This window comes from Pelmatolapia mariae, linkage group LG8 (assembly GCF_036321145.2).
Source record: "Pelmatolapia mariae isolate MD_Pm_ZW linkage group LG8, Pm_UMD_F_2, whole genome shotgun sequence".
NCBI lineage: Eukaryota > Metazoa > Chordata > Actinopteri > Cichliformes > Cichlidae > Pelmatolapia > Pelmatolapia mariae.
Genome location: NC_086234.1, coordinates 3449585 through 3476828, shown reverse-complemented (window position 1 = coordinate 3476828; position 27244 = coordinate 3449585). Strand labels below are relative to the sequence as shown.

The window sequence follows — 27244 nt, the reverse complement described above, 5'->3', positions numbered from 1 at the left end:
ATACATACACATCACGTCGGTTAACAGTCAAGATGATATTTTCTGGGCCAAGGGAGTCTGAATAGAATGTCTCAAACTTAGATATTAAATGGAATCAATAGGATAATATTAATAATCAAGGTTAAGCAGGGAGGTGGTTTCTCTTTTTCTGTCTTTGTTATCCCAGGAAGAGGAGCAGATATGAGGCAAGGTTGGACATGAACAGAAAGAAGACTCGTAGGGAGACAGCAGGACTGCCACGTCCCTTCTGTAAGAAGTATGTCATAATAACACTTGTTATTATTGGGGTATAAAATTGTATGGCCCTATCCAGGGTCAACCTTTTTTGTGAAGACAGATGGCTGATTTCACAGAGAGGTCCAGCGCTATAACTTTTAATTAGCTTCGGCAGTTGAAATTAAATCTTTTTAAACGACAGATATTTCTCCTGTACTTTCTTCTGAAAAAACTGAACACATCAGGACTCTCCAAGTACAGCTGTTTTCTGTAGTGTGATGAGCTCTGAAACCTGACTGAAACTCAAATAAACCATTCCTTTGCAGCTGATCAGTTAGCTTTTTTACAACTAATCTTTTAAATATATGTTTTTTCTTTTTTTTTTTCCCCACAAAGGGAAGGTTGGAGATCAGCTACGAAAACTTGGTCAAATCACAGTTTAATGACTTCCACCTTAAAGGCCTATTCAAAGTGTACCCACTTCTCTTGACCTGTATCATCTGGGATAGGCTCCAGTAAAGAAAAAGCATGGAGGCAGTTTCTCAGTGTGCTTTATTGATGTTACCTTAGTCATCAACAAAAAAAATGGTTTAAATCAGATTATTGCCACTAATAATTACCAAAAGACCATGTACACAGCATCATCTGGAATTATTCCCTTGTACTGATCAACTAACTATTCAACAATTTAGAAACATGAATGTGATAAGATAACCCCTTGTTCAAATTTCCTACTCTGCCGTGCATGCTAGAAATCCATCAGAAACACCAATGACCATAACACTAAAAATGTATAATTAATCATGTCATGCCATCAGTCATGTGGCTTTGTCCGCCGACGCTACAACTAAATGGTCTCTCTCTCGGCCCCATGTGAACCCCTACGTCTGACACTTTAACCTTATTATTATTGTCATCATTTTTTTTTTTTACAAAAGCTGCAAACTGTTTGTCCTGTCCTATGCGTCTTAAGTAATCTGTTTTGGTTTATTAAAATATTTTACTTGTTTTACGTCTAATTTTACAACGAAATGGTTTCTCTGGTGTGTGAAATCGCTTTTTTCCATTTGCACCACTGTTTACAAGTTTAGGTTCAGAGTTTAACAACGGTTTCTGCCATTTACCATCATCTTCATTGGTGCTGCCTTCAGTTTCAGATCCAGATTCTGATGAAGGTCTGTGCAAATTATAATTATCAACGCTGCTGCTGCTGCTGCTGCTGCTTTCCGTTTCAGATTCAGATTCTGATGAAGGTCCATGCAAGTTATAATTATCAATGCTGCTGCTGCTTTCCGTTTCAGATCCAGATTCTGATGAAGATCCGTGCCAGTTATAATTATCAATGCTGCTGTCTTCAGTTTCAGAGCCAGATTCTGATGAAGATCCATGCAAGTTATAATTATCAATGCTGCTGTCTTCAGTTTCAGATCCAGATTCTGATGAAGATCTGTGCAAGTTATAATTATCAATGCTGCTGTCTTCAGTTTCAGATCCAGATTCTGACAGAGATTGATGCAGGTTAGAATTTTTACTCTTGCCATCTTCAGGTTCAGGTTCAGAAGCAGACAATGGCTCCTGCCAATAATTATCACAATCACCATCCACAGTACCATCTTTAGTCTCGGTGAAGTCTGAAGCCTGTACATTAGTATTCTGTGGTAAACAGCTACTGTGATAAGAGTTCCTAGCCTTTGTGCTTCCTCCATCGTCCTCAGTTTCTGTTTTCATTCGTTTACCTGATCCTCTGGTTTGTGTCTGCCCTTCCATGTTTTTGAGAGGCGGGCCTTGATGAGGTTGTGGGGACTGCGGTTTCTTTTCATCATTTTCACTCTTCACATGAACAGAAGTGAGCAGGAACCCGGTGATATCAGCCTCCTTTATCCCATTAAGATTCACTTCAACCTCTTCGCTATTTATGTGACGTTCCTCCTGCTCCTCCTTTATTTGGCGTTCTTTGTGTTCGTCTTTTAAGTGGCATTCTTCCTGCTCCTCCTTTTCATGGCGCTCCTGCTGATTTATTATACGACGCTCCTCCAGATCCATCTCTATATGACGCTCCTCCAGCTCCGTCTCTATACGACGCTCCTCCACCTCGATCTTTATACGATGCTCTTCCAGCTCCATCTTTATACAACACTCCTCCTGCTCCTCCTCTATACGACGCTCCTCCAGCTCCATCTTTATACAACACTCCTCCTCTATACGACGCTCCTCCAGCTCCATCTTTGTGGGCCCTTCTTCCTGTTTTTTCTTTAGCTGGAGATGATCTATGACCCGCTGTTTCAGACCAGCATTTAATTGAGGTGGAGCATCTTGGGCATCTGCATTGAACACAGATGTGGATAACGGATGAGTGTGTGTCTACAGTTTTAATATTATTTTGAAAATAAAAGTAAAAATAAAAATAAAAAATATTTTTGGAAAGATTTTCAAATTACAAATTATCCAAGAACAGCATTTATTTTATTAAAACTGGTGAAAAGGTCTCAGTTCCAGTTCACAGCTGATGGACCCAGTTGACAGTTGTTGTATATTTACCTTTCTTTAGTTTAAATCACAAAGTAGAGAGCAGTTACAACAGTCAATTGTAGTCATTTATGGATAAAATAATGCCCAGCCATCTGTAAGTTAGTGCCATCAAATATTATGTTATTGTGCCATCTAATAGTTTTTACATAATTTTGTGGGAATAATGGTAATTTAATAGGATACAATAAAATAAAAAATAATTTAATACTTACTTCTCCTGACTTGTGTTAACCCTGATGTTGCTCGTGGAGGTACAAATACAACCATTTTGAGAATTCTGGGGTCAGGTGGTTGAAGGTTAGTCACTGGACGCATCCCCACTCCGTTTGGCAATCTTGGATACGGAAATCTGAAAAACAATAAGCCATCGAGATATTCAGAGTTATTCCCCACAACGTGTGAGACTAATGGTTCTTATAAATACTAATTAGGTGTTTACGCATTGTTCTGTTTTCTGTTGATCTCAACTGATCCAAAAACAGATGCTAGAGCAGACATGGAATTAAATCTTTAAAATGGTAAATGGCCTGTATTTGTATAGCGCTTTACTAGTTCCTAAGGACCCCAAAGCGCTTTACACATCCAGTCATCCACCCATTCACACACACATTCACACACTGGTGATGGCAAGCTACATTGTAGCCACAGCCACCCTGGGGCGCACTGACAGAGGCGAGGCTTTAAAATGTATATATGACTATATACAAAAACATACAAATTTGGACAAGGAAATACTCACCTGTTTGCTCCACTGAAAGAACGAGTGGTGCCAAAGGCAGCTGGACCTATGACTTGTAACGGTTTTTCCTTTGTGGCCAATGATGTCATCACAACTCTCTCATAGCTGGAGGAAACAACAGAAACATCAAAATGTTAAATTCTACATGACACAACTGCTGGTGGCATTAACAATGAGGAGCATATCAAGAGATGGTTTATTTTAAAGTTAAGTTAAATATAAATTTGTTTCATTTCATGCCATTGGTTTTGTGTACAGACGTTGGAAGAAAAAGTCCAAACTGACTGCATCAAAGTGTGTTAGTTCTGAGCCAGTGGCAACAAAATGCAGCATTACATTTATCATAAAACCAAACTAGCAGCCTGAATATATGCAAAACATTTATAAATTTAGACATGGAAGGACTTGCCTGTTGAAAGAACGAGTGGTATCGATGGTAGCTGGAGCTGGGACTTGTGAAGGCTTTTCCTTTGTGGGCGCTGATGTCATCACAACTCTCTCATAACTGGAGGAAACAACAGAAACATCAAAATGTTAAATTCTACATGACACAACTGCTGGTGGCATTAACCTTCCTCTCTGACTGTTCCTATCATATGAATCATTCAAATGAAACAACATTTCAAATGAAACACAACCCACAACTAACACTGTTGTACAGATCAAACATCAAAACACACATTAATTTGTGAAACTCAAACCCTTTTTAACATTGATAAATACACATTTTTAAAATTACACCGCTGAACAGCACAAAGTTAATAATGTGTTTCACACCATTGTTTCTGAGACCAGCTGTAACAATGCAGTAAGAACATGTTGGGGTGAAGTAAGATGTGCATTTTGTAGTCCATCTTCTGGAAATTGTAGTTTTAACACCATCACATAATCACAGAGTCTGGAGTACACAACGACATTCTCATTGTAAGTGCTTATAAATTCCCCTTCACCTACATACTGAAGACTTCAAATATATGAAGCAAGATGTATGTAATTGTGTAGCAAAGTAAAAACTGATAAATAATCCCAAATATATCTTTTATTTTACATTCCTGAAAGTAGCTTTCCTGAAAGTAGTACTTTAAGAACTGAAGGTCAGTCAGTCCAGAAAATTGCAAAAACTTTGAAAGTGTTCCCAGGTGCAGTCACAAAAACCATCAAGCGCAACGAGGAAACTGGCTCGCATGAGGACCACCCCAGGAAAGGAAGACCAAGAGTCACCTCTGCTGCTGAGGATAAATTCATCCGAGTCACGAGCCTCAGAAATCACAAGTTAACTACACCCCAGGAAAATGCCACACAGAGCTCCAGTGACAGACACGTCTCTACATCAACAGTTCAGATGACACAGTGCGAATCAGGCCTTTATGGTCAAATAGCTGCTAAGAAACTACCACTAAGGAAAAGCAACAAGCAGAAGAGATTTGTTTGGGCCAAGAAACACAAGGAATGGACATTAGACCAGTGTAAATCTGTGCTTTGGTCTAATGAGTCCAAATTTGAGATCTTTGGTTCCACCCGCCGTGTCTTTGTGTGATGCAGAAAAGAGGAATGGATGGTCTCTACATGCATGGTTCCCACTGTGAAGCATGGAGGAGGAGGTGTGACGGTGCCTTGCTGGTGACACTATTGGGGATTTATTCAAAATTGAACGCACACCGAACCTGCTTGGTTACCACAGCATCCTACAGTGACATGCCATCCCATCCAGTTTGTGTTTAGTTAGACTACCATTTATTTTTCAAAAGGACAAACACACCTCTAGGCTGTGTAAGGGCTATTTGACCAAGAAGGAGAGTGATGGAGTGCTGCGCCAGATGCCCTGGCCTCCACATTCACCTGACCTAAACCCAATCAAAATGGTTTGAGATGAGATGGACCGCAGACTGAAGTCAAAAGGGCCAACAAGTGCTCAGCATCTCTGGGAACTCCTTCAAGGCTGTTGGAAAACCATTTCAGGTAACAACCTGAAGAAGCAAAGGTGCCTATTTTGAAGAATCTAAAATATAAACCATGTTTTAAGTTATTTCACACTTTTTCAATTATTACATAACTCCAAATGTGTTCATTCATAGTTTTGATGTTTTCAGTGAGAATCTACAATGTAAAGAGTCATGAAAATAAAGAAAAAAAACATTAAACGAGAAGGTGTGTCCAAAATTTAAACTGGTAGTGTACATATACATGAATATGTATTCATGAAAACATATGGAATTTCCTGACATGGAAGGACTTGCCTGTTGGCATCATTGAAAGAATGACTGGTGCCAATGGTAGCTGGAGCTGGGACTTGTGAAGGCTTTTCCTTTGTGGGCGCTGATGTCATCACAACTCTCTCATAGCTGGAGGAAACAACAGAAACATCAAAATGTTAAATTCTACATGACACAACTGCTTGTGGCATTAACCTTCCTCTCTGACTGTTCCTGTCATATGAATCAATCAAATGAAACAACATTTAACTAGAGCTGGGCGATAGAACGATAACGATATGTATTGCGAAATAACTTTTTCTCGATAGAAAAATTAAACTATTGCGATAGGCCTCATCTCTCTTGTCCTCTTAAAAAAAAAAAAAGGAAAAGAACAGCCAATCCAAATTAAGTAGTGCAGAGCCGAACCAATCACAGCCGCAGCGTCACGTCACGTGACTTGTTACGTACAGCACAAGTGCCAAGGCGCACATGTGTATTTGTTTTTGCAGCCGGGCTGCCCAGGTAATGAAGGAAATGAGTTTGCCGACTAGAGAAAAATCAACCGAGAGCGTGAGCGAAGGTTACCGAAGAAAAAACCGATGATGGTTCCAATTCCGGAGAGCTTGTCGAACGGAAGGGCCATAGAAATTCCGTAGTGTGAAGGTATTTCGGCTATTTCAAGTCTGACAAAAAACAGAGTAGCGCGCACTGTAAATTGTGCCGAAAGCAAGTCTGGAAATACAATAAACCGGTGCATGCTCAATCTCTGACTGAAAGCGCTAATTCGTCATTCGGATTTTGTCAGACTAAAGTCACTGTTAAAACTGTTTGAAAAGCTAAGCTATACAACAAGGAGAGATTGACAATTTCCTTTTAGTTCTCAGTTTATTTGATATTGACAAAAGTTAGTCAATTTTGTCTGTTCTTCTGTAAAACAAATTAAGATTTATTTTTAGAATTAATATTTTGTTTCTAAGTGGAATTGACAATTTAGTAATCTGTTTTGTTTGTTCTATTTTGAAACTTAAACGCTTTAGCGGCTGCCTTTTGTGTAGTTTGCAATATTTGCCTTTATTTATCTGAAACTAAAGTCTCATGTTCCTTAAGTACATCTACTCTGTTGAACTTATTATGGGAAATAAATATTTAAATCAAAACAAGCTGCAGATTATTTCACATTTTACTTGTGAGCAACGGCACATTTAAATCTTACAAATATAGTTATTTGGCTTATATCGTGATATATATCGTTATCGCCTGAAATGAAAAAAACATATCGTGATATGAAAAAATCTTATCCCAGCTCTACATTTAACCCACAACTAACACTGTTGTACAGATCAAACATCAAAACACACTCGAAACACCAATGTGAAACTTGAACCCTTTTTAACATTGATAAATACACATTTTTAAAATTACACCGCTGAACAGCACAAAGTTAATAATGTGTTTTCCATTTCACACCATTGTTTCTGAGACCAGCTGTGACAATGCAGTAAGAACATGGGGTAAGATGTGCATTTTGTAGTCCATCTTCTGGAAGTTGTAGTTTAAACAGTGTCAAATTATTATGCCATGCACATCAACGCAAGAGGTATGATAACCACCAAGATAAGTGGGAAGGGAGACTAGATGGGAGGAAATCAGAAGTGTTGTCTTTGAAGATGTAGTGGTTTCCTTAAATTCAGCTGAAAAACTGCCCCAAGTATCCTTGCTGGCTGCAAGTAAGCCAATAACTGTTCTTTGTGACACTGCCGTTACTCGCACTGTTATCCCAAAGGAAGCTGGTGGTCATGTACCTCCATCTAACATACAAGTAAGCAGTTGCAACTGCCTTACTGACTGTCTGCGAATGCTGCTGCATTCCCTGCCTGATCCCTGGTTGATCGAGACACTGATCGAAACTGCTCTAACCAAGACCATCATGTATCACCAAATAGGGCAGAAGGTGGACGACTGCACAGATGACCTATGATGACGCTGCAGACAGCACTGGGGTGTAATTAGGGCTGCCACGATTAGTCGACTAATTTAATAGTCGACGTGTTGTTTGAAGCTTTGTAAGATCCTGAAAGACGCAGGAATAAGTAGTAGGATTTCAGAGGGTAAGAACAGACTGAAACAGCTGCCATTAAACGCCAAAGAAGAAGAAGCAGCTATCTCCGGTATTGTAGCTGTGTCCAAATTCAGGGGCCGCATCCTTCGGAGGCCGCATTTGTAGGCTCATTACGCTACAGCGACGCGACGAAGGCTGTTTAAATTCGTAGACACGTAGCACGGCCCAGCCAATTCCAGTTTCCAACAATGGCAGCAGCTATTTAGTTTTAATATTACTAAACTTTTAACATATTTTCAGGCGAGAATGTAGCTGTGCAAACTGCAAATATCTGCTCAGTTTATCAAGACATCACATTTTTGCATAAGTGCTCTGACGTTTTCGGAGACGTCCGTTACCCACCAGCTCGATAGCTAGCTGGGGGATTCAAGGCTCACTAGAGCCACTGAGAACAGCAAACCCCCCGCGGTCTTTCACTACTCAGGTTAAACATGATATATAAATCACTTAGATAACATAAAAATGTTACTGTTCGGCTTTTTTCAGTGCTTTATTTGTTCCTGAGTAAATCGGTTTGGCTGAGATTAAAGTTACAGTTTTCACACAGTTGAATAAACGTCAAACAGAAAACTGATTAAACAAATGTGAGATGGTCGAGAATTTATTCCAGTGTCCTATTATATTTTAGTGAGCAAGGAGCAGACGGCTGAGTTTATTAAACACCACGGAGACAACCTGCAAATTCCATTAAAAGTTTAATAAACTATCATCTTGTCTTTATTTTTAGTTAGCACATACCTTAAACACTTCAAGCTGTAAGCTAATGATAGTTATATAAGAGCAGATGCATGCTGGTGCAATAAGCTGTACGCTTTATGTCCAGTGGATGCATGATCTGATTAGTCGACTAGTTGCAAAAATAATCGGTGACTAGTCGACTATCAAAATAATCGTTTGTAGCAGCCCTAGGTGTAATGCAATAATGATGGTGGTAAATACTAAGACTCTACAGTGCCACAGCTCGGAGTTAAGCCCTTTTTTAACTAGTACCTAGTCAGACTGCGTCAGCACTTTTTTTAGGGTTTTCCGTTAGATCATATTACTTGGTAGCAAGTACTTTTTAGTACCTGCTCTCCCGGGGTTCCAAGCGATCTGAACAGGTACTGAAATATGACGTCATCAGGCTGCATGCCACCGATTGGCTGGTCAGTAACCCTACCCACTCGATGAGTAATGAGAGCGTCTTGTTCACGAAAACAAAACCGCCATTACTGGGTTGTAGAAAACGGGGCTTTAGCGATTAGATAAAAGAAGACGGCAGAAAGAAAGCGATACAAGTAGAAAAAGAAAGGGACCGATACAGACGAGTGCGCCGGAGAAAGCTGAGAAAAACGGAGAAAGAATAAAGAACAAACGTTTTGTGCAAAAAGAAAAGTGGACATTGAAAACAGAGCAATGGCTCTACACAAAAAAGCCATGCAATTTTCTCCACAGTGAACATGCTCAAAGCTAAATGTCATCCCAGCTCATGAATGGGCACCTCCACATGTAAGCCCGGGTTAAAAAAAAATCCTGGAAGGACAAGCTGGAGCTCAATTATCTTAACGAGCAAACAAGTGGGGGAGTTGATTAAAAGAGCGGAAGAAAATGAGCCCCTAAAACTATACACAGCCTTCACACTTGAACATGCACAGTTATCATGTTTCAATGGTTATAATGTGTGTACAGTTCTATGTTGCTCGACCTCTAAATCCTGGTTGAATACCCCTGTACTAGTACACCACGTAGCTAAATGTGTTTCCTGTAAAAGCGTCTCACACGTTTCTGTTCCCAGCACAGCGTTGGAAAGATAAAGAGGCTCGAAGGGACGTTAACACTGCTTCCTCGCATGCAAATAAACGCAATTGTTACGCTGTGTGTCTCACTTCGTAAGGTAATTTTTCTAACAGTAACACCGATTCACGCGTCGCTTTCGGGCACAACTTGAATTACCTGTCCAGCAGAAAGCAGGCCACTTCGGCATCACTCTGAAAACTTTTGTCCCTCTTCAGCGAGGTCCACCTGGAGAAAGCGACGCCTAAGAACACTTTCGTTTCTTCCAGTTTTTCCTCTTCGTGCCCCAGCTTGTTGGACAGCACGTCCTTGGTCTTTTCTCCTGAGAAATAATAATTATGATCCTGCATTTTTCCAAATGCGGACACTCAAACTCCCCACGACACCACAAAAAGTTAAGGCACAAGCGACGATTCTCCCATGAGGACGATAAAAACTTTACGACTAGCACATGACCAAAACAGCAGCGTGCCCCTCAGTCCGGACTTTGTTTTGTTCCCCCTTGCAACACACATCCCCCAACAGAACGTTCCTACCCCTGAATTTTACCCGGCAGTAGTGTCCTTTCTGGGTGTGACCTGGTAAAGGGTGTGTAGCTCACTCAGATAATCTGATCTTTATCCAATATCAAATAATTTAAAAAGAAGGCAGGTTTCCATTTTTAAAAATTTCAAATTGAATAAAAAGAGAGCTGTTTACAAAGTTTGAAAGGTGAATAAAATAAGAGCCTCAATGCAAAGTGAGACCAGTTTTCTCTACTATACCAAAAGTAAGTTATTACAGAATCTAAAATGGTTTAGTAAAATAGTAATGATTCATTAGAAGGGAAAATGCATAAATGATCTAAATAATTAAGATAACAAAGTGATGGTAACATATTCTTTACTGATCGCGAGTATAAGGAGCGTCGGGAAGCATCCATACACCACCTGGGGTTCTTGTTTTGTTTTCATTTAATTAAATTTTTTTAAAGACATCTACTGTTTAATGTCATTAAGGCAGCATAATCAGTCACATTTAAACCGCTCATACAGCACCTCAAATCCGCAGCCAATTTAGAATCACCAGTTGTATCAATAAGTACATCTCTGGACTGTGTGAGGAAGCCAGAGTAGGGCTGGGTATCGATTTTGATTTCTGTAATCGATTCGATTCCGATTCACAAGGTCCCGATTCAATTAAATCCGATTCGATTCAACTTTAACTCAGCTGGTCAGAAATATTATAATTCTGATCATTTATCAGTACATATCCATATTTTTATATCTATGTATAAAAACAAAACTGACGCTTGTGAGACTTCATCAGAGGTGTGAGCATCACAGCAGATGCCTTTGTGTCAAAGTAATAAAACAGAAAAACATCAAGGAGATTTTCCTGGCCTGGCTTTTTATAGCAGGTAAGTGAGATAACCTTAAAAATATTCTACAGGAGAACAAAAACTGAAGAAAACCATGAATCAACATAGGATCATTACCTGATGCTGCTGAAGTGAAACAGAGCAAAGTTACAGAGGTTTCATTAGAGACACAGCTAAGCGTTTTGCAATTTGGCATAATTTAAAAAGTTAAAATTTCTTCAGTACTGAACAGCAGAAATGAGGCTTTCTTGTCCTCTTGTCTGAGGTCATTTTTGGAAAAAAAAACCCCAAAAACCAGTGGCCGACTGCGCTGTAAACAACGGTAGAGTGGTGCATAATAAGCAAGCAAATAATACAGAAAATTGAGATTTTTGATGGGAAATTGTTCTTGAAAGTACACTGTAGCTGTGTCCCAAAACCTAGGCTGCATCCTTCGGAGGACCCGGCCTTCGCCCTCTAAGTGGGCCGGGTCCTTCAAAGACCGAGAAGGCTGGAAGTGCGAGGCTGTGAAATGGGATGGTCTAGCCTTCAGAATTGCATCACCAGCTGTCTCGGTGGAGTTTAATAAACTCAGCCATCTGCTCCTCGCTTGCTAATATATAACAGGACATTGGAGTAAATCCTCTACCATTTCACACTTCTGTTTAATCAGTTTTCTGTGTCATGTTTACTCAGCTGTGTGAAAACTATGACTAAAACTATAACTTTAATCTCAGCCAAACCGATTTACTCACGAACTTGACTGCATGCTGAAGTGGCAACCCCTAGCCCTACACAAGTAAATTTAAGTAAATCTAAGTGTTTGGAAAAATGTATTTCTAAACGTACTTTTATAGCACCGTGTTCATTCACTCATGAGCTGCCTAACATGAATCAAATGGCTGAATAGCAACCTCAGCATTCAGTCAAGTTCTATAGAGTCTTGCTAATGACCTACTAATTGTATTCAGGTGTGTTGCAACAGGGACACATGGGAAAGTTTCACGACAGTCAGAAAAGATGTAGAGGAAAAAACACAAGAATGACTTCCACCTGTAAAAACATTCCAGCTTTGGAGGCGGTGCCACTGTTTCCCCTCTAGTGCATCTTTTGTTCATACAGCGCCAAATCACAACAACAGTCGCCTTCAGGACTATGGGCTCAAAATGTGGTCATAAATATTTTGTACTTGTAAATCAGTTTTGTATGTGTAAAAAGAATTTGTGTGTGCGTAAAAAAGATTTGTATGTGTAAAAAAGATTTGTGTGTGCGTAAAAAAGATTTGTATGTGTAAAAAAGATTTGTGTGTGCGTAAAAAAGATTTGTATGTGTAAAAAAGATTTGTATGTGTAAAAAAGATTTGTGTGTGCGTAAAAAAGATTTGTATGTGTGTAAAAAAGATTTGTGTGTGCGTAAAAAAGATTTGTATGTGTAAAAAAGATTTGTGTGTGGACTTAGCCAAAAAACCCCTGCAAGTTACAAGTACGGATTTTGACCCTGTTTTTCTTCCTTTCATCTGATTGGTCAATGTCATGTCAATCACAAATGTAACAATCCAATCAGAGGACAGATGGGTTTGCCTGTCGGAGGGGCACTTTTATGAACTGCAGGTCCTTGAAGGGTAATACAGTCTGAAGCTGGAGGATCTCTATATAAATATCCGATAGCAGCTAGGTCCGCTAACTTTCAGTAGCTGTTGAAAGGATAAAGTTGTGGTATGTCAGTGGTTAGAAATACCATTATTACTTTAGGATTAGATTAACACAAAGTCAGGGCTGACCCGGGACCATTGCTGTGAGTCACAGTGCGCAGCATAAAAGTCCTTTCACATCGGACACAGGATGTGCTGCTAATGCTAACTAAAAGCAAAGGATCCAGAATTGTTGCGCTGGCTGCTGGGCTCTGTGGGTTTTTGCAGCAGCTCTACCTGTACTAGATGCACCTGCTCCTTGTCGTTTCTATCTCTGACTTTATGTCCTCTACAAGAGTTTCGGGTTTTTTTGCTAGTTCTTCAAATGTTCAATAAAAACATGTATGCTAATTCATAACGAAGAAAGCTTTGTAATGGAGACTGTCATTTCCAAAACACTGCCCCCCCCCCCCCCCCCCCCCCCCCCCCCCGCGGTCCGCAGCGCTGTTGAAAAGGCTGTGGAAGTCCCTGTATTAAGCACATAGACCTGTGACACAAAAATCACCAAACTCAGACGACCACAGACTGTTTTCCTTCGTGGTGATGAAGGAAAACGCTGGGTTGGCATGTAAAAGGGCATTTATTCCCTTCAAAGACCTGCAGTTCAAAAAAAGTGCCCCTCCGACAGCCAAACCCATCTGTTCTCTGATTGGATTGTTACATTTGTGATTGACATGACATTGACCAATCAAATGAAAGGAAGAAAAATAGGGTCAAAATCCGTACTTGTAACTTGCAGGGGTTTTTTGGCTAAGTCCACACACAAATCTTTTTTACGCACACACAAATCTTTTTTACACATACAAATCTTTTTTACGCACACACAAATCTTTTTTTACACATACAAATCTTTTTTACGCACACACAAATCTTTTTTACACATACAAATCTTTTTTACGCACACACAAATCTTTTTTACACATACAAATCTTTTTTACACATACAAATCTTTTTTACGCACACACAAATTCTTTTTACACATACAAAACTGATTTACAAGTACAAAATATTTATGACCACATTTTGAGCCCATACAGGACACTGGAGGACTGGAGTTCGAGACCCCTGACTTAGGCAGTATTATCAGAAGGAATAGCATACAGATGACACCCAACTTTATCTATTTATGAAGCCAGCGGGAATGTCTTAAAGACATAAAGACCTGGATGGCCGCTAACTTTCTGCTTTTAAATTCAGATCAAACTGAGGTTATTGTGCTCGGCCCTGAAAATCTTAGAAATATGGTATCTAACCAGATTCTTACTCTGGATGGCATTACCTTGGCCTCCAGTAACACTGTGAGGAACCTTGGAGTTATTGTTCACCAGGATATGTCCTTCAATGCACATATTACACAAATATGTAAGACTGCTTTGTTCCATTTGTGCAATATCTCTAAAATTAGAAATATTCTGTCTTCGAGTGATGCTGAAAAACTAGTTCATGGATTTATTACTTCCAGGCTGGACTACTGTAATTCGTTATTGTCAGGAAGTCCTAAAAACTCCCTGAAAAGCCTTCAGTTAATCCAAAATGCTGCAGCAAGAGTACTGACAGGGACTAGAAAGAGAGAGCAGATTTCTCCTGTATTGGCTTCTCTTCATTGGCTCCCTGTTACATCCAGAATTCAAAATCCTGCTCCTCACTTACAAGGTCTTAAATAATCAGGCCCCATCTTAGCTTAATGACCTTATAGTACCATATCACCCTATTAGAACACTTCACACTCACACTATTTAAAAGTATTTAAAAGTAGAATGGGAGGCAGAGCCTTCAGTTTTCACGCCCCTCCTCTTTGGAACCAATATCCAGAGTAGTTACGGGAGACAGACACTATCTCTATTTTTAAGATTAGGCTCCAAACGTCCTTTTTGTTAAAGCATATATTTAGGGCTGGATCACATGAACTGATGTAGATGCCTGTTGTCTGTTCTAAAACGATAGTCGCAAAAGCACAGACTGTTCAATAACCAGTGCTTTAACTTACATAAGCCCTGTCTTTTCACACAGGCTGACCTTTGGATACATCAGACACTTTATTCACTGTATTCTTTTTAATTTTACTTAGAAATGTAAAAATTATTTTTTGATGCCATTAACCGTCCAAAATTTGTAGAGCAGCAGGTCAAATGTTATGAAGAGTACTACGGAGGCTCTGTTCAAAATCTGTTAGCCTATTTGGCCACTCAAAACACATTTGAAAAAGAAAATACCTTTTTAGAATTTCAGACACAAAAAAGCCCTAAAATTTATTTGAACCCAAATCATTATTTTTTCCTAAACGTAACTGATTCTGTAGCCAACAAACTTCCCCCTGTGGTTTAGGGTTAGGAACTTGAACCTAGAAAACTGAAAATATGTGAAAATAAAGTCAACTGAATCTATAACATGTTAGCACTTAAGGAAGCTGCAGGAAAGGTTTCTGGCAAAAAGAACGTACCCTTCTAACGGCACCTTTCCCTGGTTACTTTGTGTGATAAATCATAAAATTTTAATTGTTGAAAGCATTTCTGTCATGCAACAATGACGAAAAGGTCCCAGTCTTTCTTCCATTTCCTTTTTAACACTAAAATTAATTTGAAGTGCCATAAATCCAAGAACCTGCAAGCAGCACATATGAATCAATTTTTTGAAATGTAGAAACCACAAAAAAGGAAGCACTGTCAGACCAGTTCTTCCCCCAGTTTTATTGTTTAATATTATATAATTTACAGATTTATAATAAATAACATAATTAGAAATACTGAAAAACCACCATTGCATTATATATGTTTTGTCAACATATATTAAAAAATATTCATTTAGTTACATTATGATTACTGTCATGTAAACTTTTCACTAGAATCAAATGGTTCATTCCCTGGCGTCTCATGTGTCTCCTCAGACTTCCCTCTCGCGTGAATCTTTCTCCACAAATGCTACAGTGGAAGGGTTTTTCTCCAGAGTGGACTCTCATGTGTGTCTTCAGATTTGTGCTTTGGTTAAATTTTTGTCCACAAATATCACAACCAAAAGGTTTCTCCCCTGTGTGGACTCTTTTGTGGATTTTCAGATTTCCTTCTCTGTTAAAAGTTTTGCCACACAAGTCACAACCAAATGGTCTTTCTCCTGTGTGAACACTCATGTGAGTTTTGTAATGAATCCTCTGCGTAAATCTTTTACTACAAATGCTACATTTGAATGGCTTCTCTCCTGTGTGGACACTCTTATGTCTTTTCAGATCCCCAGGCTGTGAAAATCTTTTACTGCAAAGACCACAACCAAATGGTTTCTCCCCCGTGTGAATCCGCATGTGCGTCTTAAGATTTGTGTTACGGTTAAATTTTTGTCCACAAACACCACAGCTAAATGGTTTATCTCCCGTGTGGACTCTCAAGTGTCTGTTAAGGTTGTATTGATGTCTAAATATTTTTTCACAAATGTTACAGCGGAATGGTTTCTCTCCTGTGTGGATTCTCATGTGGGTCTTTAGATGTGCGTTTTGATTAAATCTTTGTCCACAAGTATCACAGCCAAATGGTTTATCTTCTGTTTGGATTCCTTCTAAATCAGTTCGGTTCACTTTTAAGCATTTCTTATTAGTTAAACAGCATGAAGACCTTCTCCCTGAACTACTGATCACATGTTTCTGAACAGACCGTTTACACTTTACACCTGAATCAAGAGCCCTGCCGTCCTTCCAACCATTGCTACTGACTTCAGTTTCTGGTCCAGAGTCTGTCAAAGGCTCCTGCCAATCATCATCATCATCAATACTGACTTCAGTTTCACAAGAGTCAGAAGCTTTTCCATCAGTATTTTGTTTTAAATGACCAGACTGGTTTTTGTCAGGGTCTGGCTCTCCACAGTCCCCTCCATCAGTTTCTGACTTTATTTGTTTGTCTGAGCAGCTGCTTGGAGGCTCTGAATCATTGTTGTCTTGATTAAGTTGCGAGCAGTAAGGTTTCTCTTCATCATCTTCACTCTTCACTCGAACTGCAGTGACTGGAAACCTGATGATATCAGTTTCCTGCAGCCCATTAAAGTGCTCTCCCTCACGACAGGTGAAGAGTTCCTTCTGTTCTGCCTTTATCTGGTAGAGGTCTGAGTCCTGCTGGTCCACAAAGGGGCTCAAGGGAAACTCCTCTTTAATCAGGAACATCTGCTGACCATCTGCAGGGAACCCAGAAACACAAATGTCCATAGACTGGAGTATTTAGCATGTGTGGGTTTTTTTATTTTCAATATTTACTGCATTCTCCCTGTCACTCATCTGGCTATTTGCCTGTCCTCCCCAACTGATCTGTGCAGCTTGACATGGCTTCAGTTAAAAAAAAAAGAAGTCTATTTTAAGCAAATGGAACAGCGTGTCAGTTCTGGGATGTTTGTGAAACACATCTGTTGGAACGAGAAGCATCATCCTAGCCGTGTCAGAGCCAGAATGTCATGCAGCTGCAGACAGTGTATTTTTGGAGTAAATCACCGCTGTCAGAAAATCCCTAATCATTTGGAAGAAAAAGGACAACTAGCTGCTATACACTATTGTGAAAATAATGCGTTTTGATAACCCATACGAGTTATATGTTAATACGCTACAACAAATGCACATGAATGTGCTTCACTTACCTACTCTGTTCAAGACTTGTGTCTGCACCAGTTCTGAAGCAGCTGATTGTGTCACAAGTGCCATCAAACCAAGACGTCTTGGTTCATCTGGTCGAAGGCTCTTAACTCCTGTGTGGATGCTCCTGTGTCTTTTCAAAATTCCTGGTTGTGAAAATCTTTTATTACAAATATCACAGCTGTATGGTTTCGCTCCTGTGTGAACTTCCATGTGTGTCTTTAGGTTTCTCTTACAGTTAAATCTTTTACCACAAACATCACAACCAACCAGTCTCTCCCCAGTGTGGACACTCATATGTCTCTTAAAATGCATCCTCTGTGTAAATTTTTTGCCACACATACTACAGTTAAAGGGTTTCTCTCCTGTGTGGACAATCTTGTGTCTTTTCAGGTCCCACCGTTGTGAAAATGTTTTATTACAAACAGCACAACTAAATGGTTTCTTTCCAGTGTGGATTTTCAAATGTCTATAGAGATTATACTGATGTCTAAATGTTTTTTCACAAACGTTACAGCTAAATGGTTTCTCGCCTGTGTGAACTCTAACGTGTGTTGTAAGATTTGCTTCTCTCTTAAATTTTTGTCCACAGACATCACAGTCAAACAGTTTCTCTTCTTTGTGGCCCGCCATCTGTGAATGTGGATTTTGCTTCATTTTAAAACATTTTTTATTTGTCCTTTTTCCCAAATGACTTGTCACATGTCTCTGAAGAGATTGCCTGTAAAGGAAATGTTTACCACAGTCAGAGCAGTTGAAGGATGTGTTGGCACTGTTAAATTCCAGATATTCATTTTTGCCTGACTCAAGTGTCCTGCTCTTCTTTCTACCATCATCACTGTCTTCAGTTTCAGGTTTCTGCAATTTATCACCAAAGCTGACTTCCATCTCAAGAGAATCAGGACTCGGTTGTGGGTTTGGGTCAGTGGCTGATCCTGGTCCTCCACAGTCCTCTCCATCAGTTTCTGCTTTCATTTGTTTATCTGAGCAGCTGGTCAGAGGCCTTTGATGAAGCTGCAAGGAGTCAGGTTTCTCATCATCATCTTCACTCTTCACAGGACTAATTGGAAACCTGGTGATATCAGCCTCAACCAGGCCATCAAACTGTTCTCCCTCATGTACCTCATTTTTGTGATGAAGGTCTGTGTCCTGCTGGTCCAGACTGGGACTCCAGCGAACCTCTTCTTTAACTGGCAACAGCTGCTGAAGATCTGAAAATTTTCCATTCATAGCAGACGATGGTGTGGCACTTCTCTCATAGCTGAATAAAGAAAAACAACAGGATATGTCTTAAATAACACAGTCACATACCATTCATCTTCATTATGATTTATCCTAAAAGGAACAGTGGGCTCATGTGTGCAAAAAACATGAATAAATAACAATCACGGACAGATAAAAAGGCACACACTGTGAATGTACAGCATCAGTTTTGTGTCTGATATGAAGGAAAGTCCACAAATATGGAGATCTGAGCTTTGTCACTTCAGGACTGTGTCAGTAAAATACAACATGAAACATCTTTTGGGGAAATTGCATTTTTTTTTGCATGACTCTAAAAAAAAAGCTTTTCCAAAAACACATTCAAAGGAGAAGAAAACAGAAAATAAGCTATATTAGTGGGATACTTTGGAAAACGTTTTAAATGCTAATTCAAAATTTTTGAATAAGTGATGGAAACAATGTTATTACATCTGTCTGATAGAAGTGGTGATCCTTGCAAGACAGAATTATCAAAATAAAACAAAGGAGTGTTTTCAAAAGTCTCCACGTTAGAGGACAAACGGAAAAAAGTGCTGTGTTGTGATACGTATACAGACGTATGCATATGTTCACGAATGTATATCAAGTTAATCTGGGTCTAGACTGTCACAATTTGCTGTTAACAGTGCCTGAGTGAAGCTTTTAACTGCACATCGAATAAATACTGTCTTTTTGTTATTATTTTGGGCTATTTTGAGCTGAAAACTGGCCCCAATCAGGCCTTCATATGAAAGTTATTGTCACAGACAGATGCAGCTGAACAGGCTGAGCACAAAATCTTCAGAGTTAAAAACTGGCTCCAATCTGCCCTTTATACCAGAGTGACTTCACCTCACACTGATACACATACCCGAGAAAAGCAGCATGACGCATTTACACCTGTTACACCCCAAGTCTGAGTTTAAACTTTTGGAGCATCGTACGTACAATCTGCATCCCAACGGGGTTAAGATATTTCCCCCATAGGTAGCAGAGGTTACCTGTCCAGCAGAAAACACGCAAGTTCAGCGTCAGTCTGGAAACATTTGTCCCTCTTCAGTGCTTTCCACATGGGGAAGGCAGCACCGATGTTCACCCTGGTTTCCTGCGGCAGCCCCTCCACATTTACTTCCGCATCTTCGTGTTTTGGCTTCATTAGCGGCTCAGATTCGCGCTCCAGTGAGTTTATTAAACGCTGAGGTCCTCCATTTGTCAGCTTGTGGCTCCTCAAAATTCACAGAACACAACACGGTTCGCAAAAAACGTCTCCATAACGTCTCCATAAGCTACATGCCAGTGATTCCGATCTTTGTTTTGTTCCCCCTTGCAACTCAGTACAAGAAAACGAAGGTTCCTACACTGGTTTTTCAACACATTCAAGCCTCCTTTTTCTCTAAACTTTAACTTAACTAAAAGCCGCAATCTTACTGAAATAGATTAAGAGTACTAAAGATTTAGGCAAATATAATTAAAGTACGTGCAGCAAGCATACTCATTATACAGAATAATAAACATAATTTATATTACTGGATCAAAGTTATGGATTAATGATGTTTAATCTTGTAGGTGGAAATAATTTGAAATGCTTAAATATAGCTCAAGATAAGATAAGATAAGATAAGATAAGATAAGATAAGATTGAGCCAGAGGCAGGGTACACCTTCGATGGATCACCAGTCTGTCGCAGGGCTAACACAGAGAGATTCACATTCACAGTCACCACAACCACAGCTGAGGTTCTGAGTAGGCGACCATATGCCATATGGCTGAGAGCGGCTGGCCCGGGTTCAGGTCTGTTCTGCAGCCCTTTGCTACGTGTCTTCACTATTCCTATCCAATAGGGCAAAAGTAAAAAGATTCTGTCGTATCCTCTGCTAACTCCTATCCTAGCTGGGATTCTTTCTTCTAGGAAGGATCCTCTGAGTTAATTTGTTTTTGTATCTTAAGACATCATTTTCAGTGTTTCTATACAATCTGTCATTGTTGAATCATTTTGGAGATAGTCTAATTAAGTGGAGAAAAAATATCAATGAAGGGTAAGAAAGTAGTTGATAAGAATACAATTTTTATTACGAACATACATACTGACAAAAAATACTGACAAAAAGCAAGTTCCAAATCACTGATGACAAACAGTTATTAGCACGGAAAAAAAACATATTTAACCCTAAGGGGGATAGCTGCTTAATACAGGAAGCATCACTTTAAAATAACAAAAAGAACACACAGGGACTGTAGACACACATGCAGGCTGTGATGTGTCATTAAGGATACAAAACTGCTTAAAAACTGGGGGTTTGTAAATTCTTCAAGCAGCTTCATGCATCTGTTGAACTGATCTTGTCGCTGTGCAGCAGGCAGGAAATAGGACCCAAATGCAGGAGTCATACATGGGGAGGAATGAAACTCAAAATGGCAGCTTTATTGAAGGATTATACTACTACCAAAATTAAACACAAGGAACTACAAACATGAAACTCAAACCAAAAATACGAAAAAAAAAAATACTAGGGAGCTAAACTGGGCACAAGGAACTAGGAAGCATGGTGGAAAACACACAGCATGAGGGAACGACGTGACAACAAAAGGTGTTGAGCGCAGACAATAAATACACAAGGAGAATGGGGCAAACAGGGGACAGCTGGGGAGACATGGCTGAGGGCAATTACACATGTGACAAAACGGGGAGGACACAGAGACAGCCTGGAGGGGGGAAGAAAGAGAACACGGAGGGGCACGAGAGAAACCACGGACATGACGGGATGGGGAGACACAGTGGTCAGCTATACGGAGGGAAGTTACTGAACAATCAGGGAACTAAACCAGGACCACAAGAAAAGAGAACCTATAGAAATAAACTAGATACTAAAAAAGAGAACGTCATACATAATTCATAATACAAAATGACAAAAAACACAGGAACTCAAAACACTGGGTCAGAAAAACCCAGGACTCTAAGGACAGGCACCAACAAAACATTTATAAAGTTTTACAGCTAACAAGTTTTACAGAAATAATAATAATAATAAGAAGAAAAATAATAACAACAATAATACTTATTAAAGACAAGCATTTTTGTTTAATGTTGACTGACACAATTGCCAAGTAGATTGTAACAAACTTCAGACCTATTAATATCGCTGAGAACACGCGGTTTACATAGCTTTTGTTCCTCGTTTCAAGGACTTGAAGTGCCTCCCTATATATCTATGTTCTGTTACTAATTGTAATATTTTTTAAAAATGGATTGCATTTATATACCACTTTTCAAGACCCTCAAAGCGCTTTACAATTCCACTTTTCGGAGGTCCTCGTTAGTGTAGTGGACAGTATCTCCGCCTGTCATGCGGAAGACCGAGGTTTGATTCCCCGACGGGGAGTGAGCAATCTCCTTCTTTGCTCTACCCTTTGCCTGCAATGACCACGCACACCAGATCCTAGTCAATCTAATAATCTAGTCCTATAATGAGCTTAAAGAAACATGAGTTCCACTCATGTGCGCTCACAAGTCCTACGTGATCTCTCATAAGAGTCCACAAATGTAAGAAAGCATTGGAATGCTCCTTTAATGACTACAGGGTACGCAAGCGCCGTTTCCGTAGTGTAGTGGTTATCACGTTCGCCTATCACGCGAAATGTCCCCTGTTGGGTCTAAACTCAGACCCTGCTGTATCCAGGACTTATTCCCATGAAAGAAAAACAAGGCAACAGCGTTCGATCGATTACTTGCGCAAGGGAGGCCTCATCTGTGTCCAGCACGACAATGACCCCAAATCCGGCCTCCTCTCGCTGCCTTTTATTGAGAGACAGTTCACACAAAACACAGCAAAGCAACGGCCACATGGTTCTAAGGCATTATAAGTATATGTGTGAACTTCTGTATGTAGGTAAGAATGTGTGTGTGTGTGTGTGTGTGTGTGTGTGTGTGTGTGTGTGTGTGTTACCTCCTGCTGACCAAAGGGTCGTAAACGCAGGAAGTTTACATCAAAAGAAGCAGATCTTCCAGATAGGACGTATCTGCAATAAAACCTCCCCCAGCACAAAGTGGTTAGAGGTGGTTAGGATCAAAGGAATGGCTTTGATCCTACTGCTTGAACTAAGACTGTACAAATTTAAGAAACACAATGGCAACATTCAACAATTAGACGTAACATCCCCGGTCCAAAACCGGGCGGAAACATGCTTCTTTGCTTATGCGTCCTGATATAAAAGTGTCTGACTGCAGGCACTGCTTGAACTTGTGGGGTTCTACTGCTGTTTGGGACACAGACGAGAGAAAGTACTCAAATCTGGTACAGGCCTCTGACATTTGTAACCTTTGGATGCTCGTCTTGCTAAAGAGTTGTCTATGGCCCAAATTTCAGCAAACTCCACAGACTTCACACAAATCAACACATCTCCAGTCGCCATATTTCCTGAAGATGGAGGCACAGACTAAGCTCTTGGAAATGAGTGGCTCTAGGTTGCCTGCACAGGACTTGGGCCTATTTTCAGCCAATGCACAAGGCAATGAAACAAATGGGCGCTTTAGGCAACAGTTCTGCTGCCAGAGCTTCTGGGGTTCTTAGGGCAGCATATGTTGAGCTGTGCTTGCTTTAGTGAACTCCTAAATGTCCAAAGTTTAAGTGAGCCTAACATCGAGACTACAGTTCAGACTCCTTGCTAGAGTGCGTCTGTCTCTTCTCCATGGCTCCTTTTTCTTCAAGGCCATGATAGGAACATGCCACCAGATTTGTCCGATTGCGAGATTACTCAGTGAGACACATTGGAAAGCCAAACAAGCTGCCTTTCGGGGTTTCCGTAGTGTAGTGGTTATCACGTTCGCCTCACACGCGAAAGGTCCCCGGTCCGAAACCGGGCGGAAACATGGGTCTTTTGCTTCTTTGGTCACAAGGGAATTGATGTTCACTGTTTAGACAACTCTGCTTGTCCAGCATTTTCTCTGTTTTACTTGCATCCCTATTGAGAATTAAGTCTCTTGGTTTTGTCTTCTGTAGGTTGTGTGCTAGCCGAACAAAGGACATCAAAGAGCTTGTCAACAAGAAGATCGGGGCCTTCAGAGGTGGCAACAGGATTAGAAGTGAGAAGAGTGCAAGAGGAAAAGTTGACTTGAGTCAAGGTGGCCAATGAACGATACAGCAGGAAGCTGAAGTGGAAAGTGCAGCAGAAGAGCATGAGCGAGGTTTGGTGCAGCATGAAGACCATGTGCAGATGAGATCAGCCAACACAAGAGGAGTGGAATTGACTGGGCCACTAACTTGCTCTTTAACTGACTAGACTCTGATGCTAGCGTGTGCTAATGCTAATGTACCTGTGGAGCAAAGTGCTAGAAAGCCAAATGAGGTTCCACTGAGACTTGAACTCAGATCGCTGGATTCAGAGTCCAGAGTGCTAACCATTACACCATGGAACCCTGCCTGAAGCACAGAAAAGCTCTGTGTCAAACAGGCATAAAAGTGTAGTTCCTGGTAAACTGATGGGGATTTCTACACGGCCAGCCAAATTTTACCTGTCATACCTGCTGCGAATCCCAGCTTGACGTGACCGTGGCAGTGCTTCAGAGGTCCTCGTTAGTATAGTGGACAGTATCTCCGCCTGTCACGCGGAAGACCGGGGTTCGATTCCCCGACGGGGAGTGAGCAGTCTCCTTCTCTGCTCTGCCTTTTACCTGCAATGACCACGCACACCAGATCCTAGTCTATCTAATAATCTAGTCCTATAATGGGCTTGAAGAAACATGAGTTCCACCTGTGCGCTCACAAGTCAAAAAGGTCCTACGTGATCTCTCATAAAAGTCCACAAATGTAAGAAAGCATTGGAATGCTCCTTTAATGACTACAGGGTACGCATGCGCCGTTTCCGTAGTGTAGTGGTTATCACGTTCGCCTAACACGCGAAAGGTCCCCGGTCCGAAACCGGGCGGAAACATGCTTCTTTGCTTATGCGTCCTGATATAAAAGTGTCTGACTGCAGGCACTGCTTGAACTTGTGGGGTTCTACTGCTGTTTGGGACACAGACGAGAGAAAGTACTCAAATCTGGTACAGGCCTCTGACATTTGTAACCTTTGGATGCTCGTCTTGCTAAAGAGTTGTCTATGGCCCAAATTTCAGCAAACTCCACAGACTTCACACAAATCAACACATCTCCAGTCGCCATATTTCCTGAAGATGGAGGGCACAGACTAAGCTCTTGGAAATGAGTGGCTCTAGGTTGCCTGCACAGGACTTGGGCCTATTTTCAGCCAATGCACAAGGCAATGAAACAAATGGGCGCTTTAGGCAACAGTTCTGCTGCCAGAGCTTCTGGGGTTCTTAGGGCAGCATATGTTGAGCTGTGCTTGCTTTAGTGAACTCCTAAATGTCCAAAGTTTAAGTGAGCCTAACATCGAGACTACAGTTCAGACTCCTTGCTAGAGTGCGTCTGTCTCTTCTCCATGGCTCCTTTTTCTTCAAGGCCATGATAGGAACATGCCACCAGATTTGTCCGATTGCGAGATTACTCAGTGAGACACATTGGAAAGCCAAACAAGCTGCCTTTCGGGGTTTCCGTAGTGTAGTGGTTATCACGTTCGCCTCACACGCGAAAGGTCCCCGGTCCGAAACCGGGCGGAAACATGGGTCTTTTGCTTCTTTGGTCACAAGGGAATTGATGTTCACTGTTTAGACAACTCTGCTTGTCCAGCATTTTCTCTGTTTTACTTGCATCCCTATTGAGAATTAAGTCTCTTGGTTTTGTCTTCTGTAGGTTGTGTGCTAGCCGAACAAAGGACATCAAAGAGCTTGTCAACAAGAAGATCGGGGCCTTCAGAGGTGGCAACAGGATTAGAAGTGAGAAGAGTGCAAGAGGAAAAGTTGACTTGAGTCAAGGTGGCCAATGAACGATACAGCAGGAAGCTGAAGTGGAAAGTGCAGCAGAAGAGCATGAGCGAGGTTTGGTGCAGCATGAAGACCATGTGCAGATGAGATCAGCCAACACAAGAGGAGTGGAATTGACTGGGCCACTAACTTGCTCTTTAACTGACTAGACTCTGATGCTAGCGTGTGCTAATGCTAATGTACCTGTGGAGCAAAGTGCTAGAAAGCCAAATGAGGTTCCACTGAGACTTGAACTCAGATCGCTGGATTCAGAGTCCAGAGTGCTAACCATTACACCATGGAACCCTGCCTGAAGCACAGAAAAGCTCTGTGTCAAACAGGCATAAAAGTGTAGTTCCTGGTAAACTGATGGGGATTTCTACACGGCCAGCCAAATTTTACCTGTCATACCTGCTGCGAATCCCAGCTTGACGTGACCGTGGCAGTGCTTCAGAGGTCCTCGTTAGTATAGTGGACAGTATCTCCGCCTGTCACGCGGAAGACCGGGGTTCGATTCCCCGACGGGGAGTGAGCAGTCTCCTTCTCTGCTCTGCCTTTTACCTGCAATGACCACGCACACCAGATCCTAGTCTATCTAATAATCTAGTCCTATAATGGGCTTGAAGAAACATGAGTTCCACCTGTGCGCTCACAAGTCAAAAAGGTCCTACGTGATCTCTCATAAAAGTCCACAAATGTAAGAAAGCATTGGAATGCTCCTTTAATGACTACAGGGTACGCATGCGCCGTTTCCGTAGTGTAGTGGTTATCACGTTCGCCTAACACGCGAAAGGTCCCCGGTCCGAAACCGGGCGGAAACATGCTTCTTTGCTTATGCGTCCTGATATAAAAGTGTCTGACTGCAGGCACTGCTTGAACTTGTGGGGTTCTACTGCTGTTTGGGACACAGACGAGAGAAAGTACTCAAATCTGGTACAGGCCTCTGACATTTGTAACCTTTGGATGCTCGTCTTGCTAAAGAGTTGTCTATGGCCCAAATTTCAGCAAACTCCACAGACTTCACACAAATCAACACATCTCCAGTCGCCATATTTCCTGAAGATGGAGGGCACAGACTAAGCTCTTGGAAATGAGTGGCTCTAGGTTGCCTGCACAGGACTTGGGCCTATTTTCAGCCAATGCACAAGGCAATGAAACAAATGGGCGCTTTAGGCAACAGTTCTGCTGCCAGAGCTTCTGGGGTTCTTAGGGCAGCATATGTTGAGCTGTGCTTGCTTTAGTGAACTCCTAAATGTCCAAAGTTTAAGTGAGCCTAACATCGAGACTACAGTTCAGACTCCTTGCTAGAGTGCGTCTGTCTCTTCTCCATGGCTCCTTTTTCTTCAAGGCCATGATAGGAACATGCCACCAGATTTGTCCGATTGCGAGATTACTCAGTGAGACACATTGGAAAGCCAAACAAGCTGCCTTTCGGGGTTTCCGTAGTGTAGTGGTTATCACGTTCGCCTTACACGCGAAAGGTCCCCGGTCCGAAACCGGGCGGAAACATGGGTCTTTTGCTTCTTTGGTCACAAGGGAATTGATGTTCACTGTTTAGACAACTCTGCTTGTCCAGCATTTTCTCTGTTTTACTTGCATCCCTATTGAGAATTAAGTCTCTTGGTTTTGTCTTCTGTAGGTTGTGTGCTAGCCGAACAAAGGACATCAAAGAGCTTGTCAACAAGAAGATCGGGGCCTTCAGAGGTGGCAACAGGATTAGAAGTGAGAAGAGTGCAAGAGGAAAAGTTGACTTGAGTCAAGGTGGCCAATGAACGATACAGCAGGAAGCGGAAAGTGCAGCAGAAGAGCATGAGCGAGGTTTGGTGCAGCATGAAGACCATGTGCAAATGAGATCAGCCAACACAAGAGGAGTGGAATTGGCTGGGCCACTAACTAGACTCTGATGCTACCGTGTGCTAATGCTAATGTACCTGTGGAGCAAAGTG

The 27244-nt window shown here is 41.1% G+C and overlaps 2 protein-coding genes and 7 non-coding genes across 11 annotated transcripts; 5 read left to right on the top strand and 4 right to left on the bottom strand.

The window, feature by feature from the left end:
* Nucleotides 1–750: 750 nt before the first annotated feature.
* LOC134633596 (inner centromere protein A-like) lies at nucleotides 751–10059 on the bottom strand. Its single transcript, XM_063482460.1, has 6 exons — nucleotides 9731–10059; nucleotides 5722–5826; nucleotides 3894–3989; nucleotides 3485–3589; nucleotides 2958–3094; nucleotides 751–2537 (listed from the first exon to the last, which is right to left on the bottom strand). Exons 1-6 carry the CDS (start codon nucleotides 9919–9921, stop codon nucleotides 1207–1209), a joined length of 1965 nt encoding a protein of 654 aa, XP_063338530.1. The 5' UTR covers nucleotides 9922–10059; the 3' UTR covers nucleotides 751–1206.
* Nucleotides 10060–15285: 5226 nt separating this feature from the next.
* LOC134633594 (gastrula zinc finger protein XlCGF57.1-like) lies at nucleotides 15286–19747 on the bottom strand. Of its 3 annotated transcripts, XM_063482458.1 has the most exons (4): nucleotides 19444–19747; nucleotides 18323–18461; nucleotides 17206–18214; nucleotides 15286–16752 (listed from the first exon to the last, which is right to left on the bottom strand). In XM_063482458.1, exons 1-4 carry the CDS (start codon nucleotides 19596–19598, stop codon nucleotides 15398–15400), a joined length of 2658 nt encoding a protein of 885 aa, XP_063338528.1. In that variant the 5' UTR covers nucleotides 19599–19747; the 3' UTR covers nucleotides 15286–15397. The 3 variants fall into 3 exon arrangements, with proteins under 3 accessions (XP_063338528.1, XP_063338527.1, XP_063338529.1); XM_063482457.1 differs by having other exon boundaries at nucleotides 17206–18461; XM_063482459.1 differs by having other exon boundaries at nucleotides 16617–16752; nucleotides 17210–18461.
* Nucleotides 19748–23236: 3489 nt separating this feature from the next.
* trnav-cac (transfer RNA valine (anticodon CAC)) lies at nucleotides 23237–23309 on the top strand. Its single transcript has one exon. It is a non-coding gene; the product is annotated as a tRNA-Val (tRNA).
* A 474-nt stretch (nucleotides 23310–23783) lies between these two features.
* trnaq-cug (transfer RNA glutamine (anticodon CUG)) lies at nucleotides 23784–23855 on the bottom strand. Its single transcript has one exon. It is a non-coding gene; the product is annotated as a tRNA-Gln (tRNA).
* Nucleotides 23856–24297: 442 nt separating this feature from the next.
* trnav-aac (transfer RNA valine (anticodon AAC)) lies at nucleotides 24298–24370 on the top strand. Its single transcript has one exon. It is a non-coding gene; the product is annotated as a tRNA-Val (tRNA).
* A 615-nt stretch (nucleotides 24371–24985) lies between these two features.
* On the top strand, nucleotides 24986–25058 carry trnav-cac (transfer RNA valine (anticodon CAC)). Its single transcript has one exon. It is a non-coding gene; the product is annotated as a tRNA-Val (tRNA).
* A 474-nt stretch (nucleotides 25059–25532) lies between these two features.
* On the bottom strand, nucleotides 25533–25604 carry trnaq-cug (transfer RNA glutamine (anticodon CUG)). The gene has a single exon. It is a non-coding gene; the product is annotated as a tRNA-Gln (tRNA).
* Nucleotides 25605–26046: 442 nt separating this feature from the next.
* trnav-aac (transfer RNA valine (anticodon AAC)) lies at nucleotides 26047–26119 on the top strand. Its single transcript has one exon. It is a non-coding gene; the product is annotated as a tRNA-Val (tRNA).
* Nucleotides 26120–26734: 615 nt separating this feature from the next.
* trnav-uac (transfer RNA valine (anticodon UAC)) lies at nucleotides 26735–26807 on the top strand. The gene has a single exon. It is a non-coding gene; the product is annotated as a tRNA-Val (tRNA).
* The last annotated feature ends 437 nt before the right edge of the window (nucleotides 26808–27244 follow it).